This window comes from Carassius gibelio, chromosome B4, assembly GCF_023724105.1.
Source record: "Carassius gibelio isolate Cgi1373 ecotype wild population from Czech Republic chromosome B4, carGib1.2-hapl.c, whole genome shotgun sequence".
NCBI lineage: Eukaryota > Metazoa > Chordata > Actinopteri > Cypriniformes > Cyprinidae > Carassius > Carassius gibelio.
Window position 1 is genome coordinate 5,059,872 of NC_068399.1, and position 22,099 is coordinate 5,081,970.

A 22,099-nucleotide genomic window follows, 5' to 3' on the forward strand; every position below is an offset into this window, starting at 1 on the left:
CTTTAATTAAATAAACTGAAATTTGATTTATTTTCTTTATGTTCTGGGGAGAAACTGAGATGCCGTTAGGTGAATACAATTTGTCATAAGGATTTAGTTTAAGGTAATAAATAGTTAAATATCTCTGCAACCACAAATTAAATTTTTATGAGTTTGAGATATTCAGAAGTTCTTTGTAGTCAAGAACTGGAGTTTATCTTAAGAATCACAATTAGAAACTCATAAATTGAAAGCATTTCACAGTTGTTTACATTTAGAAATAAACTAGATATCTAAGCTAAGCTGTATTTGTAGCTTTGGGCTTTCATCTGTGCATTTAATCTTTCCAATTAATTATTTACGTTATTATTTATACTTGTTTTCTAATGTAAAAGTCTATTATTTTGTCGTGTGGACAAGACTTTTATTTTGGTTTGTAGTAATGACGTCATAAGCCCGTGCCGCGATCCTGCGTCTGTGATTCGGCTGAAGAGAGGTGTGTGCGTTTAATCGTTTGAATCAATAAAACCTATTAACAGAATTGTATTGCATGAAACAGTGAATTAATTAATTATTAACGTATTTAACAATGCTTACCTAGTTACATTAATGAACGTTATTTTGTGTGAGTAAGGCGCATGAAATGGAAATGTGCGTCTTATTTCTCTTCATATCTCGTGTATCAGTTTATCATAAACATAAATCAGACAGGCTCAACTTATTCAATAAAACATGGAAACCCCTCATATCATACCTAAAAACTACAAATCCAGTGAAACAGTCTGCATCATAGCACACGAGATATGTCAGTGTTAATGGTTTTAGAGTGAAGGTCTCTACGAGGACGGAAGATAAATGGGAAGGGGTTAGACGGGTGGATGAGGGTTGGGATGTGGTGGGAGATCGTGGTTAGACTGGTGGTGTTTGTTTTTAGTTTTTTTTTTTTGTGTGTGTGTTAAAAAGACGATCGATAAACATAAATCCAGTCACTGGCAAGTAGTGGTGGTGGAGAAACGCATCTTTTCGAAACTCGTAAAATGACGCATCGATTCGAATCACCTCACAATACAAACACAAATGTGTAATCACAACGTTTTCACGAAAGTGTAATCTACTTTTTTTTAAATAATGACACTCATTATATATTTAGTTTACATTTTTTTTTATAATTGTAGAGATTTATTTATTTATCTTCCTGTTTATTATTTCCATTTCAAACAGGACAAAGTGTTCAAACACAGAAAACTTGTGATTTAACTGAAAAGATGGCATTAATCAAAGAGGAGAGTGAAGATGTGAAGATTGAAGAAACGTTCAGAGTCAAACATGAAGATACTGAGGAAAAAACAGGTTGGTTTTTATTTTCAAAAAAGAAACTCATTTGATCCTTATTAAAATGCCCAGCTCTACAGAAATTAATGATATTGAAGAATGTATTTTATTTGGAAAACAGTGTTATTTGACACATTACACATTCAATAACAGTATACAACAGTAAATGCTGAATCAAGCAATAACCAAGTTATATCTAATAAACATCATTCAAATAATAAAATGTTTGGCCCGTTGACGCAGCTTGTTAGAGTTACTGCATGCTGTCTTTATTTGTTCATTTAAAAGGCTGTGGAAAAAAAGCCAGTAATTTCATAAGAAACTGCTAAATAGATCTTTTAAGTTAAACCGTCTGTATGTTTCTAAATGACAATGCTAATATGAAGTTACCCTGAAATGACAATTCTGCACAATCATTATTTATTTTTAAAGGGAAGGTTTTTTTTTTATTTTATTTTCTTTCCTAACAGTCCAAGCATACCTATAGGCATATAAGAACAGAGCATACAACACATTAAGGAAGAAATCATTGGAAATAATTCTGCTCCACGGCAGATTTTGGGTGTCATGAGGCTGCATGGGATTCATTTAAACAACATAAGCAATTAAGTACATCTTTTTTTTTTTTTTTTGACATTTGGTTGAAAATCATGCCAAAATCTATTTGTCCACATAGATGCAGTGTATTTTGTTTCATTTAAAGTTTACACAGACCAACTTGTTAGCAGTTGCAAGTGAAGTCTGTATGGATCAGTTAAAAAATAAATTAAAACATATGATGCTGCTGACATTTTTTTTCTGGCGTGCCCAATAACAAAGATAACACGTCAGCAGCATTTTGAACGTGCTCACAACAGACCCAGAAGAGAAGACAATGCTGAATAAAGTCGTAGTTTTTGCTATTTTTGGACCAAAATTTATTTTTTATGCTTCAACAAATTCTAACTGACCCTCTAATGTCACATGGCCTACTTTGATTATGTTTTTCTTACCTTTCTGGACATGGACAGTAGACCGTACACACAGCTTCAATGGAGGGACTGAGAGCTCTCGGACTAAATCTAAAATATCTTAAACTGTGTTCCGAAGATGAACGGAGGTTTTACGGGTTTGGAACAAGTCATTAATGACATAATTTTCTTTTTTCAATGAACTAATGTTTTAATTATTGATTTTTATATTTTATTACATTGATTAGTTGATACAGCCTTAAAGGGGGGGGTGAAATGCTCATTTTCACTCAATATCCTGTTAATCGAGTAACTATAGAGTAGTACTGCATCCTTCATAACTCCAAAAAGTCTTTAGTTTTATTATATTCATAAGAGAAAGATAGTCTGTACCGATTTTTTTGCATCATCCTTAAGAAATAAACGATACGCAAATCCGTCGTCAAACTGGGTCTTGTTTGTAAAACAAGCATCTTCGAAATGCAGGGAACAAACACAAACACTTGCACAACTCCGTTGATGCTCTGTAAAAATAAACTCCATCCACTGGTCCCTTAATGCTGTTTTTTCTTTGGTAATCTGTGCAGGGTTGTCTTGCCCTGGCAACCAAAACCTCGAAAAAAACTTTCCGAAACTTGTGATAAACCGGAAGGAGTATTTTTGGAACAGAAAATCCTCTTCAAACGTTCAACTTAATTAGCATGGGAATCCAACTCTTTAACAGTGTAAAAAAACTCAGTATGCATGAATTAGTATTTTAACCCCCCTTTAATATTAATGATACACTTTACTAACTACTTAAAGCTGTGCAGTGTTTTCAGGTTACAATAAAAGCGCAAGTATCCTCGGAATAACAGTGAAAATTAATGATGTCCCTCAGGGGGAACATACAGTATAGAAGGAGAAAAGGAGAGGACCTAATACCGAGCCCTTTGGCACTCCCTACTTTGTGTAAATACAGAGATGTCTCATCAAACATGAGTAAAAGTGGACAGATAGATTGAACCTAAACAGTGCTAATGCTTGTGCACAAATGTCAGCATAATAATCAGAGAGTGTTGTAGTCTATGTTGATGTAATGGCACAGCACTAGAAGTGTTGAACTAGCTGGGATGAGAGGTCATTGTGAACTTTAATAAGTGCAGTTTTTGTGCTATGGTGAGGCTTAAAAGGATGGTTCACTCCAAATTGAAAATGTACTAACCCTCAGGCAATCCAACCGGCAGCTTATTCAGCGGTCGCTGCAGCCATCGTGTGAAGACTGAAGAGTGTAAAAACCTGCTGTGCGACTTCACCAGGCAGGGATATGACTATCGTTTTTGATGCATTCTCTTTTCTACACATTGTTTCAGTTCAGGTTCAGTTTAAAAGACCGACTCTTACTAAGTGTTTCCAAATCCCCAATACACTCCTGAACAAAATCTTAAGACCAGGGGATGCTTGCAAATTTTACACATTTCGCACTAGTGGATCATAACCGGGTTGTAAGTGCTGCTTCAAAATGCCAAAAGAAGAAACAGGAGCAAGAGATAAAAAAATAGAGAGTAGGCAATTTATTGAAAACTGCATTTAAAGTCAAACAGGCTGTTCATCAGCTGATCAAAAGTTTAAGACCATAGCCTTAAAAAGGCCAAATCTGCACAAAAATATGGCTTTCATGTCATTGTTTTTCAAGCAGTCATACTATCAAGATCTCCTGATGGCAAAGGCAAAAAGGCTTTCTCTTTTTGAACGTGGCAGGATTGTTGAGCTGCACAAGCAAGGTCTCACACAACGTGCCATCGCTGCCGAGGTTGGACACAGTAAGACAGTCATTTTACATTTCTTAAAAAATCCTGAGAGTTATGGGACAAAAAAGTCAAGTGGTAGACCCAAAAAGATTTCACCTGCACTGAGCCGCAGGATCCGACGGGTTGTCCGTGAAGACACAGGTCGATCCTCGACCCAAATTAAGGCCCTTACTGATGCTGACTGCAGTCCAATAACCATAAGACGTCATCTGCTAGAGAAGGGCTTCAAGAACAAAAAACGTCTTCAAAGGCCATGTCTCCTCCCACGACACAAACTTGCCCGTTTGGAATTTGCAAGGGAGCACCAAACATGGGACATCGAAAGGTGGAAGAAAGTTTTATTCTCTGACGAGAAAAAAATTAACCTGGATGGTCCTGATGGCTTCCAACGTTACTGGCATGACAAGGAGATCCCACCTGAGATGTTTTCTACGCGGCACAGTGGAGGAGGCTCCATCATGATCTGGGGTGCTTTTTCCTTCAATGGGAAAATGGAGCTTCAGGTTGTGCAGGGGCGTCAAACTGCGACTGGCTATGTGGATCTGTTGCAGCGGGCATCCCTCTTGACCGAGGGGCCCCGTCTGTGTGGTAATGACTCGGTCTTTCAACAGGACAACACTGCAATTTTCTCACACTCCCCATTTGACTGGAAGAGGTGGGGATACTGGTCTTCTTATCTCTAATGATTGGAAGTTTATTCCTTTACCTTCTCTGAGTATTACCAGTTCTTTTGAATCTCATTCAGTCACTATTATGGACAGTTTCAAAACCAATTTTTTGGTTTTCTATCGACCCCAGGACCAGAGGGTAAACTTCTTGGATGAATTATGAATTAATTATTGACCTTAAAGGTCCTATGACATGAAAATGTCACTTTCTGAGTTTTTTTTTAACATTAATGTGAGTTCCCCTAGCCTGTATATGGTCCCCAAGTTCCTAGAAATTTTAATCGGTGTAAATCGAGATTTATCTATCTTTCTCTGCCTTTGAGAAAATGGAAGCTCAAACGGGCTGATCTTGAATCTCCTCGTTGTGACGATGTAAGGAGAATTGTTACCTCCCCTTTCTCTGCTTTGCCCGCCCAAATATTTACATATAATTCAGTCGCAATGTCAGCACAGGCGTTTCAAACAGACTTTTATGATATGGATTTGACAGCACCGGCACAAACAGGGAGTAACAGTGTTCATTAATGCCTGATCTGTGATCAGTGATTTCTGCTAATCATTCAAGTTCACACAGACTTTCTTTCTAAATCGTTTAATACTGTTCATGCATCAGTGAATCAAGCTAGTGACTAAACGATCAACTTAACAGATTTGTTTCATGCTACTAAGGGAAACAACGTGATTTAAATTGTGATTTAACTACAGAGAGCGTTCAAAGTACTCAATGCTCATCACTGCAGCCTTTCATGTGATGGGAAAAGATTGAAAAAAATAATTATATAATCAACACTTCCACGATTCGTTAATCACAACAGCTGTAATAGTAAAAAAAAAAAAAAAAATATATATATATATATATATATATATATATATATATATATATATATATATATATATATATATAATATTTGAGAGGGATTCCACATGTAATATGCATTTTGAATGCAACGATGTCAGCCAATCACAACAGTTGTGGTTTACTCGGAGTCTCCCAGCAGACACGCCCCTTCAAACAGAGCATTCAAGCCAGAGGGCTAATGTCAGGATATAAAAATGCTTTTTATTTCTAAACTTTAAATGTAAAAATCATACTAACAATAAAAGTACACCTAAGGAAACATTAAAAAGCATTTAAAGAAAAGGAAATAATCTATGTCATGGGACCTTTACTGTGTGTCAGTCACTCCTTTCTTCCTTCTCTGATAATGTCTTCACTGCTAAAATTACATACTACAAACAAAATAAAATAAAAATTCGTCTAACTCTCACATGCTTTTTAAAACATTTTCCTCACTTCTTTGTCATCCTAAAAAAAAAACACCCTCAACCCATCTCTTTTAGAGAACTACAGACTAGAGGTCTTCACTGGTCCAAAAATGTGTGCCTCAACCCGAAAGAGACCTATAATGTACTAGGGATGTATTTTCGGTTTTCCGCCGAAATATTTTTATCACCGTAACAACAGGGCCGAAATGTTGTGAAGACGCAAACAGAAACCGCAAGGTTTTTATACTGTACAAACTGTATATTCTATCCCCCTACACTATCACAGAAAACTTTTGACATTTTTAGATTTTCAAAAAAACATTTAGTATGTTTATTATTATGTTTACTCTACACTTTATTTTAATGAATCATTGGAGTCACTCTATCAAACGATTCATTCAAAACGCTTATTTAGGAATGAAGAAAATGACTGTCTTCATGAATGGGTCATGAATTGTTTCTCAAACGATTCATTCAAAAACTAAGATATGAATAAAAAACGCTGATTCAGTTGGCAAAGATACGTCACTGTACTGTATGTTGTTACGTCTGTTTGGAACTACTAGGTTGGTGAAACAGAGCAAACAGACAATAGTTTGTCTAAAAAGGAAGTCACTTATACTGACCTCTTGTTTGGTGAACTGTTGCAGAAAATCAATATCACTTTTGCAAACGTGCCTTTATTACATTTATATAAGTACTATTATATACTACCGGCCTCCACCTCATGTTCACAAGTCTGTGCTGTAGAGGTCTTCAAAGTCCACCCTAGACCCGTCGACCCGGGACCCGTACAGGTTCGGGTCTATATTTTAAATGATCAGCCGGGTCGGGTCCCAATCTATTACCTCAGGTCCCGGGTCTGTGTAATACCCGTGCGATCGAAGTCATTGGACTCGGAGAACACTCGACCGTGATCAAACACTGCTTGTGTTTTTTGTAACTTGCAACTTGTAAAATTAGAAGAAAAAAAAAGAGTGAGCCAAAAAAAAAAAAGTGATCTCTCTCTCTCTGGCGTTAGAAGCAGAGTGCGCAGACTCAGAGTTAATGCAAGTGCACGCATGGTGATGATGCTTGCAGACTTAACACACTCATATTTAATATATTTCAAATCAGCAACAAAATCTGAGGTGAACTGTCACATGAATGTTTTCTATGATGCTCGAATTGCGTTAAAGCATATTTTAGGTTGATTTAGCAAATAAATAACGTCAGCGGCCATAGCACTGAACAAGCAATTGTTATTATAGTTCAAAAGAGCAAACAGTCTAAGTTATCAAGCAAGTTAACTCGAGTCAGAATGCACATGTACACAGCTGCATTTGTCATCCGTCACCGTGATTTCAAGTGGACTTTTGAAGCTTAAATAATGAGTGGATTAAGCTTGGCCTTGGAATAATGGATAACTTTCTTGTCAGAGTATTGTAATGCATCACAGGCAGTCAGGCACAAGAAAGAGAGACTACGGCTCCTTAAATAATGTAAGACAAAAAGCTGTATTTTTCGCAAATTCGCAATTTAAGGTGGAATATGTGACAGCACAGCACATATAGCACAATACGGGTCTCTTTCGGGTTCGGGCACAAATTTTTGGACCCGTGAAGACCTCTAACGTTACTGTGCTGCACTATGAACATGGAATTATCGCTGTGCATCATTTCAGCATTTCATTTTCACTTCCTATATTGTTCATAAAACAGCTTTGGGACTGATTTGTTATGATTCTAAATAAAATAGACTTAACAAATCGATAAGCTTTTCTCAGGCAAATGCCGTCACGCATGCTGTAATTCGCCGTGCAGACCCCTTGCACATGCGTATCAAAATAATTACTTTACAATAATATTAACATGTAATTAAATATTACCTGCATTCCAGTGAACATTTGCTGCAAACATTCGAGCACTAAATTATTAGCACCTGAAAAGCGGTAACCTGAGACAGCGTCATACGTCACAGGGAGCTTAAATAGCGTGAGCTCACGTGTCAAAACTCAGCATCCCTGAACAGAGCACTTTCTGTTACGTTAATTGTTTTAACCAGTCGTCGGCCAATTCTTTAATGATCAATAATATTTAAAAATAATTTTCCAGGACAACAAGATTTTTTCCAGGACTGGAAAATTGGTCATTAATATTCCAGAATTTCCAGGTTTTCCAGGACGTGTGGGAACCCTGTTTATTCTTATTCCTTTATTCGCAGCACTAAACAAAGAGATTGAAACGGACCACGAAGTGAAAAAAAAGAAAAGTACAAGTCTGTTGGCACACGTCTCACTGAGATCTTTTCGGATCCTCTGCACTTCATCGTGAATGTGCTTGTTCCGTGTTATAAAGACCGTTACTTGGATGCGGAAATAAGGCAGTGCGCACGAGAAATGATCCAGGCCATGCTGGATGCGGAGAACCTGCGTAGAGACGGAAAGCGCCAAGCGCAGGAGACAGATCAGAGCACAGAAAAAAAGACGTGTCTCTGCACCAGACGAGGGCCATGCACCCTCATTGTCTGATATGTTTAGTGAAATAAACATATTATTTCACATATTTTCACATATTTCTCAAATATCAGGCAGATGACAAGCTCAACTGCTGAACAGCTAGATGGTTATCTGTCTGAAGTCCCCAGAAGTAATAATCCTCTTGCCTATACTGGAGAAGTAATGCACTTTCTAGTCCTACAGAGAAACATTTCAAATGCACTTTGTTTTTATGAGAGAACAGTTCATTTTAAAACCTTTCTGCAGGCCAGTGTAGGCCTGTACATTTCTTATTTAATATTCACATGAGTGGGATACATTTTTAGTTTGAATTTTATTTTATACTGTGCATTGTTGCAATGTGCTTAAACATATTTGCATAATTTGTAATTATGTATTTCTCTGTTTTTTATAATTTATGTAATTGTAATTATCTTTGAAACTTTAATATTAATTAAAGCAATTGCAATGTCTTCGCAATAGTACACGATCATAGCAATAAATGCAATGGTACTAATAATTGGCATAATTTCTTTTGGTTTTCGGTTTTGGCCAAGAATTTTAATTTCGGTGCATCCCTATAATGTACTACACAGAACCGACCTGGACCCGTCTATTATTTCAAAAGCTGGACCCGGACCAGTGTAGATCCCAGAAATGCCTACCCGGACCAGTCTATTATTTGAAAGCTGGACCCGAACCCGCCGGGAAAACACAGACCTGACTGGACCCGAACCCGCCGGGAAAACACAGACCTGACTGGACCCGATTGTCACATATTCCACCTTAAATTGCTATTACATGTCAATAAACCTGTTGCAAAAAATACAGCTTTTTATCTTACCTAATTTAAGGAGCCGTAGTCTCTCTTCCTTGTGCCTGACTGCCTGTGATGCATTACAATCCTCAGACAAGAAAGTTATCCATGTTATTTCTCTCTTTATTCCAAGTCCAAGCTCAATCGACTCATTATTTCAGCTTCAAAAATCCACTTGATGTCACGGTGACGGATGATAAATGCAACTGTATATTATTATAAAAATGGGAGAAAATGTAAAGCGCAGTTTGGCTATCGAAGTGTCACTCACTGGTTGCCATAGAAACATGAAACATGCTAGAGACTGCACATGCGTGCTAGCTGTAACAACCTAAAATATGTTATACGCAATTTGAGCTTCATAGAAAACATTAATGTTACAGTTCACCTCTGCGCGCTTTGCTTCTAACAACAGAGAAGAGAGCGAGAAAGATCGCTTTTTTTTGTCTTTTCTTTTCATAATTTTACAAGTTGCAAGTTACAAAATACACAAGCAGTGTTTGATCACGGCCTGGTGGTCTCCGAGTCCGATGACTCAGATCGCATGGGTATTACACACAATGTTAAACATACCCAGGACCTGAAGCAATAGATTCGGACCCGACCTCGGGTCCTGGGGTCGACAGGTCTCGGGTGCACTGCGAAGACCTCTACTACAGACCAGTCTCCCTTCTTCCTTTCATTGCAAAAACACTTGAACAAGCTGTGTTCAACCAAGTCTCTACATTTCTCACACAACAACCTCCTTGACAGCAACCAATCTGGATTCAGAAGTGGACATTCAACTGTCAGCCTTGCTTTCAGTTGTTGAAGCCCTAAGGCTGGCAAGAGTGGAACCCAAATCTTCAGTACTTATCCTGCTTGATCTCTCCGCTGCTTTGACAAGGTTAACCACTACATCCTCCTATCAACCCTACTGGCAAAAGGCATCTCAGGAATTACACTTCAATGGTTTGAGTCTTACCTATCAGATAGGTCCTTCAAAGTATCTTGGAGAAGTGAGGTGTCCAAGTCTCAACATCTAACTACTGGGGTGCCTCAGGGCTCAGTTCTTGGACCACTTCTCTTCGCTGTCTACACAGCATTATTAGGTTCTGTCATTCAGAAACATGGCTTTTCATACCACTGCTATGCTGATGACACTCAACTCTACCTCTCATTTCACCCTGATGATCCAACGGTAGCTATTCGCATCTCAGTTTGTCTAACTGACATTTCTTCCTGGATGATGGACCATCACCTTCAACTCAACCTTGCCAAGACAGAACTGCTTGTGATTCCAGCAAACCCATCGTTTCATTACAATTTCACCCTCAAGTTAGGCACATCAACCATAACTCCTTCAAAAACAGCTAGAAGCCTTAGAGTTATGATTGATGATCAGCTGACATTCTCAGACCACATTGCTAAAACTGTCCGATCATGCAGATTTGCTTTATTCATCAAGAAGATCAAGTCCTTTCTTTGGGAACATGCTGCACAACTCCTTGTTCAAGCTCTTGTTCTGTCCTTGCTGGACTATTGCAATGCCCTCTTGGCAGATCTTCCAGACCTTCTATCAAACCTTTACAATAAATACAGAACGCGGCAGCAATATGAATTTTTATGAGCCGAAAAGAATACATGTCACACCTGTTTATCAATTTGCACTGGCTACCAATAGCTGCTCGTATAAAATTCAAGGCATTGATGTTTGCCTACATAACTACCACTGGCTCTGCACCCATTTACCTAAATTAATTACTTCAGACTTATGTGCCCTCTAGAAGATTACATTCTGCAAGTGAATGTCGCTTGATTGTGCTTTCCCAAAGAAGCACAAAGTCACTTTTACGGATTTTAAGGATGACACCCAGACTCTTAATCCTGGGGGGAAGGTGAATTGGAGGAGTTATCAAAAGTGAGATTAAAACTATCGGTTTTGGATAGAGTGGATTTGGTGCCAATGAGGAGAACCTCTGTTTTTATTACGGTTTAATTTGAGGAAGTTTTGGGTGAACCAGGTTTTTATTTCAGAGATGCAATCAATAATTGAAGTGGGCAGAAGAGTGGATGAGGGTTTAGTGGAGAGGTAGAGCTGGGTGTCATCAGCAGAGTGGAAGGAAGTAAATTATGAAAAGTAGGGGCCCCAGGACAGAGCCCTGCGGCACACCTGTAGTGACGGAGGAGGGAATGGATTTAAAAGACTTTAGCTGAACGAACTGAGTGCGGCCAGAGAGATAATATGTGAAACAGTCTAATGGAGTGTGGGTGATGCCGATGGAAGAAAGCCTGTTGAGGAAGGTGGTGTGACAGATGGTATCAAAGGCTGCACTCAGGTCGAGGATGGTGAGGAGTCCAGAATCAGCTGCGATAAGAAGGTCGTTGATGATTTTGATACCCATTATGTGATAGGTGAGAATGGAGGTTGAGAGGCAACTGTTTTTTCAAGGATTTTAGAGATGAAGGGTAGATTTGGATATAGGACGTAAGTTATTGAAGTCGGAGGTGTCGGCACCAGTTTTTTTTCAAAATTTCTGAAATAGCGGGGAGCTGGAAGGAGGAGAATGAGTGAGTGAATGGTTGAAAGTCAGCTTAGATGTTTAGGTAAGGGATTGTTTCAAGGTGCTGGTGGATGTTTTTAATTTTTTCAGTAAAAAGACATAATGGTGTTGGCAGAAGGAGGTTGTATACAATTGAGGGGGGAGAAAGTCCTGGGGTTGGGTGATATTGTTAAGTAGGGAAAACAGTGACTTAGAGTTTCCTTTATTGGCATTGATTAAACTAGAGTAGTAGTGGGTTTTGGTGCTAGCAATGGAGTTCCTATTGCGTAAGATATGGTTATTGTACATTTCTTTGTGAATAGTGAGACCAGTTTTTCTGTAGAGACGTTTAAGTTGCCGACCTTTGGCTTTCATGAGACGGAGATCGGAAGTGAACCAAGGGGCAGAGACAGAAAAAGAAAACAGTTTTGGTTTTTAATTGAGCAAGGCAATTAAGAATATTGTGGAGTCCAGTGTTGTAATGAGAGACGAGATCGTCAGGGGTGGATGGATTGTGAGTGTCAGAGAGGCAGAAAGAGTGAATACTTGAAGTGAGAATTGCAGTGGTTGATATTTTTATATTCCGAAATGAAATAAGGCGTAGTATTTTAGATAAGGATAGAGTGAGTTTCACAGTAAATGAGAGGAGAAAGTGGTCAGTTATGGGATGTTCATCAACTTTAAAATCAGAAGGGGTAACACCAGAGCAGCAGATTAAGTCCAGAATATGTCCTTATGAATATTCAGTGTGTTGGTCACATTACCTTTTATTTATCCTCACAAGGATTGAACTAATAGGAAGCACTCACAAATGAGAATAAATTCTTAACACAACAGGGCTAGTAGCATGGGCAGACACAAGAAGATTCAGTCAAGAGCTGGGGAGAAGTGATCCTCCCTAGGTTACATTCTAACTGCTACTCAGTCTCAGGCATGCTCACAACAAGCAGCAACTGGGGGTAATTAACCTGAGAGTGATAGTGAGGGAGAGACAGGAGCGCAAAAAACAACAACAAGGTGCAAGGCCTACATTTGCAATAAAAAGGAAATCAAGCGCCTTAGGATGTAATACCCCATATCATTCCAAACCCATAAAAGCTTAGTTTGTTTTCAGAACACAATTTAAGATAATTAGAGTGCCAAGTATATAACAGTGTCAAAGTCCAGGAAAGTATGAAAAGCATTGTCAGAATATTCCATCTGTCATTGGTTATTCAACCGTAATGTTATGAATTTACAAGAATCATTTTTGTACAAAAAGAAAACAAAAATAACTACCTCATTCAACAATTCCGCTCCTCCGAGTCTCTCCAAATCTGCATAGTTTTTTTTTTTTTTTTTTTACATGTATTCATGCTTTGGTTTGAAAGAAAACAGCACATCAACTGTTACGGTTGAGTCACTGAAGGCAGACGGACTATTCTGACAATGCTTTACATACTTTTCTGGACCTTGACAGTGTTAATTATTTGTCATTATAGTATATAGGACAGTCTCAAGCCTCTAAGTTTTCATCCAAAATATCTTAAATTGTGTTTTGAGGATGAATGAAGCTTTTATGGGTTTGGAGCGACATGGGTGTAAGTGATTAATGACAACATTTTCATTGGGTTGAGTAACCCTCTAAAATGTGTTTTTCTTTTTTCCTTAGACCTGATGGCAATTAAAGAGGAGAGTCAAGATCTGAATGAAATGGAAAAAGATCTGCATGAAAAAGACCACAGTTTCATAACTGGAGAAAAATCTTTTTGTTTTTCACAGCCTGAAAATACTTCCTCACAAAAAAGAGCTAAGAAGTCTAGATCTAGAACTTGCCAACAATGTGGAAAGAGTCTGAACAAAAAAGACAGCATTATAGCTCATATGAGAATTCACACTGGAGAGAAGCCTTACTCCTGCCAACAGTGTGGAAAGAGTTTCCCACGAAAAGAAAGTCTTAGGATTCACATGAGAATTCACACTGGAGAGAAGCCTTACTCCTGCCAACAGTGTGGAAAGAGTTTCCCACGAAACGAAAGTCTTAGGCTTCACATGAGAATTCACACTGGAGAGAAGCCTTATTCCTGCCAACAGTGTGGAAAGAGTTTCCCGCGAAAAGAAAGTCTTAGGATTCACATGAGAATTCACACTGGAGAGAAGCCTTACTCCTGCCAACAATGTGGAAAGAGTTTCCCACAAAAAGAAAGTATTAGGATTCACATGAAAATTCACACTGGAGAGAAGCCTTACACCTGCCAACAGTGTGGAAAGAGTTTCTTACGTAAAGAAGGTCTAACAATTCATATGAGGATTCACACTGGAGAAAAGCCATTTGTGTGTGGTCAGTGTGGAAAGAGTTTCCCTCATAAAGCAACTTTGCATTCTCACATAAGGCTTCACACTGGAGAGAAGCCTTACAGCTGCCCACTGTGTGGAAAAACTCTGAACCACAAAGGACATCTTAGGGCTCACATGAGAGTTCACACTGGAGAGAAGCCTTTCACATGTGATCAGTGTGGAAAATGTTTCGTATGTAAGGAAGGCCTAACTAGGCACATGGAGATTCATTCAAGAGAGAGCAGTTTTATATGCCCTCAGTGTGGAAGTACATTCACAGACAGGAAACTCTTTAAGCGCCACGTTAAAACACATCGTACATGAGCCTTTCATGTGTCATCACTGTGGAAAGACTTTCACAAGAAAAGCACGCCTCAAGACTCACACCTGGATAGAAACCTTTAACGTGAACAATGTGGAAAGACTTTCAGACAGAAAACAACACTTTATATACCCACATTAGAGTTTACACCACAGAGCAGTGTTGTAGTTGAGTCATCAACTGTCGAGTCGGAGTCGAATCTCGAGTCCCAGTGTTCGATTCCAAGTCCGAGTCACCAAAGAATAGTCCGAGTCGAGTCACCATTACTAGAGTTTGAGTCCGAGTCGAGTCTCAAGTCAAGTCTCGAGCTCCTAGTGCCTACATGTCTCCACTCTGGGACCTTCAAAGAACTGATAAAATGTATTAAAGAGGTACTACATTAAACAAAAATGATAATTTGGTGGTGACTGGGGCAGAAGAGGGACGGGGGGTTAAGTTTGGGAGCGAGTTCAGCTTCCTGATGTCCTTCAGTCTGCTGGTCCTGGCCTGGAGACTCCGCAGTCTCCTCCCTTATTCAATAAGCTAAAAGTTTTTGTTTTATACATTATTAGTAGTTACATAATTTATTTAAATCCTTTTTTATGATCCTGCTGATAATCGTTTTATAGAACCATCAGATTATGTGTGGGTAGCAACAAACACTACTTTCATGCATCTGATGTCAGGTACCATGGTTGAATCAGCGTTGAATTAGGTTTTGATTTAGCAAATTGGATCAACGTTGATAGTTAAATCATTTCACCATGGAAGTAACAATGTTGATTCACAGTTGAAATCCTTTAACCTAATACCTTTAAACAGTCGATCATCGTTAAACGTTCAAGCAAGCATTAAATTAAAAAAATTTTAATATGGCAATCTAGCTTAAATGTCAACACTGAGATGTAAGCTTTGATTTTCTGTGCATATTTTTTGTTTTCACCAACTAATAAATCATGCTGTACATGATTTGCAATCGGACGGCATGAAAAAAACTACTTTTAATAGTTTTCTAACAATTAGACGTCCATATATCAGCAGTGAAGGGATGAGATTCTCAACATTCTATAGAAGAAAAACTTTGGAACAATAATGCCAAATGTAATAATAACAAACAGTCTAATTAGAATTTATTTAAACAGACTATATATAGTGTACATTTCCACAGAATTTCTTGAGAAAATTCTCGTTTAACAACAATAAAACAATGTACCATTAAACCCTTAAGACAGTATGTCAGAATGCAGAGAGGAATTTCATTCTGGAAACTTTATTTCTAGAACCATACATTTTTCTAGTAACAGTCATTTAAAATAAAAAAATGTGTCCTTAAGGAAGAGTCTTCTTCTGGCCACCACCAGCTATCTTCTGTGGTGCATATTTTAAGTATTTGAACATGGTCTCCAATATTTTTGTGCTTGTCGTGTTGTGTGTATTGATAAATGCATCTAAAGAGAAAAATCAGTTCAGATCAACAAAATTGCTCTAAAATTATGGAAGATCTTTTCAAAGAACTTATTAAGATAACAATTGACCTTGTCAGCTGATGTGAATAAGTCATTCTACACTCGCTGCCTTCAGGATCTGCCTCAGATACACGAAGGCTTCATCAAGCAAATGGGAGAAAATATTTAAGTTGTACATTTCTAGTTATATCCATGACTATGAAGCTAAGGGTAGTAATGTTATACAAAGTTAAATGCTAAATCTGACTAGACTGACTAAATTCTGGGTTTAAACAAAGGATTAAAACGGTACATGCTGTTAAATATATCTTAGAATGGTAACACCACACTAGCAAGTGACATTTAACTAGAAGTTTTTGAGCTGGCTTATATTATTGCAGAACTATGTCAGAACCAATAAAATTACTTGATGAAATTGTAATTTGGATTACCACTACCCAAATTAAACACAAATATCAATGGATTGTTTATTGGATGCCAGGAAAAACCCATTGGATGTCACACTGTTAAATTTTCTGGAAAATATTGTGTAAAGATTTCACTACATTATGTACTATTATTATAGGGTTTCGCTACATTATGCTTCTATAAAATTTTCTATCTCCTCTGAAAATATCTTTGCAGAATTATTTGTGTAGTGCCTAAAATATCGATTTACAGTGAAAAACTGAAAATATTGACTCTCTTATATGTAAGAACAACAGAGTTTGAGCTATTAAATGATCAAATTCAATCCTGGTGATGTCAGTGCCCTAAATAATCTTATAATGGACTATTTCACATCCGGAGATTGAGGACCAATGATGAAGTTTCCTCAAAAGGCCGCCTCAGTCTCCACTCGTGTGTAAAAACTTATGAACAACTGACAGAAGCTTTCTATCCTTGTGTGCCATTAGCTTTAGTGGTTTCAAAGTAACCATTTTGTATCTTTTACATGTACAGTTACTAAAATAAGTAATATACCACAGTGGAGTGACTCTTACTTGACTGTTGTACTTTTGTTTTCAATGCCAATCCTTAAAACATTTTTTTTTCTTCAAAATTCCATTTATGAAAAATAATAGCAATGGGTCTCATTCACTTAATATGCGTAGGCACAGATTTTTGCGTGAAATGTGCGTACGCACGTTTTCACGAATAAACCATGATTCATCAAAAACTTTCGAAAAGATTCAAGAATAACTTATACCACACGTACTCAATAATCATGTACAACCGGGGCCTTATAAGCATGTGTTAAGAACCCTACATATAATTAGATGTTATTGATAAATTATAATTAGAGTTCCAATTTATATATATATATATTAGAGGTCCAAACAACAATCACCTGATCTATCCTTATATAAACGGTGATTAATGTGTCTCATCTTGTGTTTAGAGGCATTAGAACACTTGGTACTGCTTAAAGACATCGCGGCGCGTGCTCAGGAGAGAGCGCGTCTTTAGAGAGCGCACAGATATGTTCGCTGAGAGTGACGAATGGCTGTTCAGTCGCTTTAGGTTGCCCAGAGAAGTCCTCATTGATTTATGCAACTCACTGGAACCACACCTAAGCCACATCACCAACCGCTCTCACCCTATACCACCTTATCTCCAAGCCTGTGTTATAACCCATGCTTCTTTTTTTTACCTGTGCCCGTTATGCCAGTGGATACACTTTTAAATAACAAATTTTTCCTTGCTTCCACCTCCGACAGCAAATTACACCATAATTTTATTTCCATGTAAGTGCCTCGTTGTGGAAAGCCCTTGCATGGAGCTGGTTTGGGCGTGAATTATGCTAATTACTAACCTTGTGCACAAGGGCTCTCATTTAGAAGACACCAAATTCACTAACAGAAGAACGAGTTTAAGAACAAGCTCATGTGTGTTAAATGTGCGTATGAACAAGAAAATTGTACGCAATTATTAGTGAATGAGACCCAATGACTTTTGTTAGAGAAACTATGAAAGATGTAAAAACACGATAAATGGATAAAATGTCACAAACATTTTTATTTTTTAATGGCTCCATTAGAGAGTTCTGTAAAACAAACATTTTAACCATTTAATGAAACATCAATATAGTAAAAAAAATTGATGACTAAAATATGATTAAATAAACCAAAACTTAAATTGTTTATTTAAAGTGAAATCAAAATGAAATATTTTTGGGATTTAGTATCAATATATAAACCTGTGTAGGGCTTTTGTGGCCTCAACAAATAACAAAACTTTGTACCTGCCGAAAAACTGCATGTTGAAAGCACAAGTAATTAATTAAGAGTCATGAATTTTGAACACTTTCATTTATTTACGGACATGTCAAAAATGCAGAAAATAGACAGTTCAAAATGTTTATGAAAGAAGTCTCTTTTGCTCATCAAAACTACATTCATGTAATCAGAAATAGAGGTAAAGCAGGAACACTATGAAATATTACAAATTTTAATAACTGTTTTAATATATATATTTTTAAATAGTTTTCCTGTCATATTTAATTAGAATTTTCAGCAGCCATTACTCCAGTGTTCCGTGTCATACAATCCAACAAAAGTTTTTCAAATATGCTGTTTTGGAGCTCAATAAACATTTCTTATTATCTCAAAAACAGTTGTGCTGCCTCATCTGTGGAAACAGTGATACTTTTTTTTTTTTCAGGAAATTAGATAGATTATTATAAATAGATTATTACATAAAGAACAATCTGATGCATGTATCACAGTGTTTATAGCCATGGCTAATTTGCAACACCTGTCCCTAGAAGAGCTTTTAACAGTCAAGATAATGAGGAAAGAAAAATAAAAATAAAAATTACAGCGAATACAATGAAATGTCCAGAAACCAGTTAGCACCAATAAAAATAAGTATAATAAATAAACACATTCACTCAAACTCACACAGATGCACACCTTACATGCACCCAGCTACACATCTCATATAGCATGATCACACTGCTGCTGCTCTATGAGCCAGATTTTTTTTTTTTTTTAAAGGTGGACAGTTTAGTTAAAGTCTTTATATTTGTAGGAAGGCAGTTCCACAAATAGGCTCCTTTCACAGAAAAAACATTTTGGGCAAAAGATGCCAAATCCACATGTAGCCGCTCTTGTTGATCTGGAGGTTTCCAGTCTGTTCACAAATTTACAAAGTGGCTCAGGGGCAAGTCCAGTCAAACATTTAAAAAACAACTTTACAACAAGATTAACAAAATATAAGATTTTATCCTTACTTAAAATGTAACAGTGATGGAATCGAATGGGCTTTTTATCAAAAAAGTTTAAGGCACAGTTATAAAGCCTCTCAATAGGCTTTAGAGTAGTTTGGCTAGTCTGGGACCAAACAGTGGTGCAGTACGACAAGTGGGACATGATCATAGTGTTCAGAAAGACATGAGCACATTCAAAAGTTAAACTGTTCCTGATCATTCTGAAACCGTTCATGCTGGCCTTCATTTTTCTTGATATTTTTAATATGACTTTTAAAATTTAACTGAGAATCTAAAAATACTCCTAAATATTTTTCTTGTTCTACCTGATCGATGAGTTCACCATTCATTTTAATGTTAAGGCCATTTATTATCCTTGTTCTTTTTATAGAGAAACACAACGATTTTCATTAGTACATTAGTTTTCCTCAGATTAAGTGTTAAACATGATTTATTTAGCCAATTAGACACTTTCTCAAGACTTTTGGTCAGTGTATTGCCGATAACAACAGGGCTTTTGCCAGACACACAAACCACAGTGTCATCGGCATAGATCTGAAGGCCAACTTCAGGACACATTTCAGGCAGCTCGTTCACATACAGGCTGAAGAGAACAGGCCCCAATATGGTTCCCTGAGGGATTCCGGTCTTAATTTTACATGGGGCAGATTTTACATGATCAATGACTACACATTGTTCTCTGCCCTGCAAGTATGACTCAAACCATGATAATGCTTGGGGTGACATATTATAAGATGACAGTTTTGAAGTAAGACGGCCGTGGATTACTGTATCGAATGCCCTCTTTAAGTCTAGGAATACTGCACCCACGATGTTTCCTCTATCAAGGGGCTGCACAATATTTTCCAATAATGCGCAGATGGCTGATTCAGTGGAATGGTTCTGTCTGAAACCATACTGTTGAGCGTGTATATACTGATGTATTTCTAAATATTGTGTTAGCTGTTCTGAAACAATTTTTTCTAGTATTTTTGACATTACCGGAACTAGACTTATTGGTCGATAGTTACTAACGTCTGTGGTATTCCCAGACTTAAAGATGGGTTTAACCAGTGCCTTTTTCCACGCGTCTGGAAATATTCCAGTTTTAATCGAGACATTTATAATGGTCAAAGGTTGAATGATAATTTGAGAATATTTTTTGAGGAAAGTTGTGTCTCTGTTATAGTTGTCTTTGGATAAATTAGTATTCAGGTCTGAAATAGCTTTCAGTATTCAGTATGCTTTAAATGTTGTCCATATGATGGCGAAATCACTTTGATGAAGTTATTTTTTCGTTGTGTTTGTTTTTTTTACAGTGGATTCTAATCTTCAAAAATGACCTTGTTGTATGATTTATGTTTTTTGAGTTCACATTTCAGATTAGACTATAGAACTGTAGTGTTACTTGTTTAGGATTCAAAATGTTATTTGCTTTTAATTTATGTCATTATGTCCTTTTTGAGCAATCTTGTACATGTATTAGACCAAAATGTAAAGTTTGCCTAGGAAAAGCAATTATTATACCAGCAAACTCAAAATTGAAACTGGGCTAAAAAATACTTTGTCTATCAGTAAATAAACACTAGGCTATATAATAATCCAAGCCTACAATACAGTCAAAAAGACAAATTCATCAACATTTTATTTATAACTGGGTTTTATTTATTTATAAAATAATAACACACTACAGATCCTGAAGAAACAGTAACAAAAACACAGTGACAGAAATGTCAGAAATAGCGTATGGGTCTGTTACGTGATTAAGGAACGACTCGACCCGAAAGACTCATGAGATGAACTAATCAATTCTCTTTCCAGCTCAATACTGCATCGTTCAGCGTATGGTTCTGTCACGTGATTAAGGAATGACTTGAACCTGAAGACTTGTCAGATAAGAGGTGAGCTGAGCTAATCACAGACTGAAGACCCAGGTAAACAATGAATTAATATCTTCTGTATCTTATAGAATTAGTTTTGTATTGTTTGTAGTGTGATCAACGTTTGGGTAAGTACTAGATGTGTTGGGGAAGTAATACCTAACATTTAATTACATTTTGCTAAAATGAATGAAATGACTTGAAAAAATATTTGTTCATTTTGCTGAACGTGACTCAAAAGTCTGAGTCGGTAAAATGATCCAAACTTCCCATCACTAGGCGGTTGGCACACAACGAAAAGGTGCATTACCGCCACCAACTGGTATGGAGTTTGCATCTGAATGACTACTACTTATTTTAATACAAAAAAATAAAACTAAACCGATTAAGACTCAAATCTTCTCAATCATATTGATTATTCTAAGTTTTTTCTAAGAATTTACATATGGTTGAAAGAGAATAAATGTTATGTACATCAGTGTGTACCCACTCAAGCTCGCCGTCTCTGCAAGATTAACGATGGCAGTTTGCACGCACAGCTACTAGATGATTTACATCTATCAGACAGGTTGCTGATGTCATCAAGCTTCGTTTGAGTCTGCGTGTCAGAAACGGAAGTGCTAAAAAACGCTAAAAATGGGCTTATCTTTTCTCAATTGAGTTCCAATGGGGTCGCTGTGTCCATTTCTTTTACTGTCTATGAGAAATACATACTGAGACCTTTAAGAGGTCTGACCTCTGACCCCAGCACACAGGCCTGCCAAACTGATACACTGTGATGCTGATCAGTAGCTGAAAGGCTTGGCATGAATTGTTGAGCTTGGACTTGTGGTGCAGAGGAAATGGGTAACATATAGCCCAGATTCAGGTCTTTCACTGGTGTTTATTATATCAATAAAGTCAAAAATCATATTAAAGGTGAGTATGTATGAAACATTTATTTTAATTTAAAAAAATCAGTCATCCTCCCCTTCGTCATCTGCAAATTAATGGAGATAAAAAAATAAATAATAATAATTAACACCAGAATTGCAACTAGAGAGTTTGACTGCCTACACTGAATATATACATTACCTCAATAGCTTCATCATTTGACTCTTGGCAAGAGATATTGGGGATGTTGGGTGGAGGTGGTGGAGGAGGAGG

General features: G+C 37.2%; 1 protein-coding gene across 1 annotated transcript; it reads left to right on the forward strand.

Moving 5' to 3' along the window:
* Nucleotides 1-433: 433 nt before the first annotated feature.
* LOC127956015 (gastrula zinc finger protein XlCGF8.2DB-like) lies at nt 434-19,149 on the forward strand. Its single transcript, XM_052553765.1, has 3 exons — nt 434-475; nt 1,201-1,329; nt 13,452-19,149. Exons 2-3 carry the CDS (start codon nt 1,245-1,247, stop codon nt 14,438-14,440), a joined length of 1,074 nt encoding a protein of 357 aa, XP_052409725.1. The 5' UTR covers nt 434-475; nt 1,201-1,244; the 3' UTR covers nt 14,441-19,149.
* Nucleotides 19,150-22,099: the final 2,950 nt, after the last annotated feature.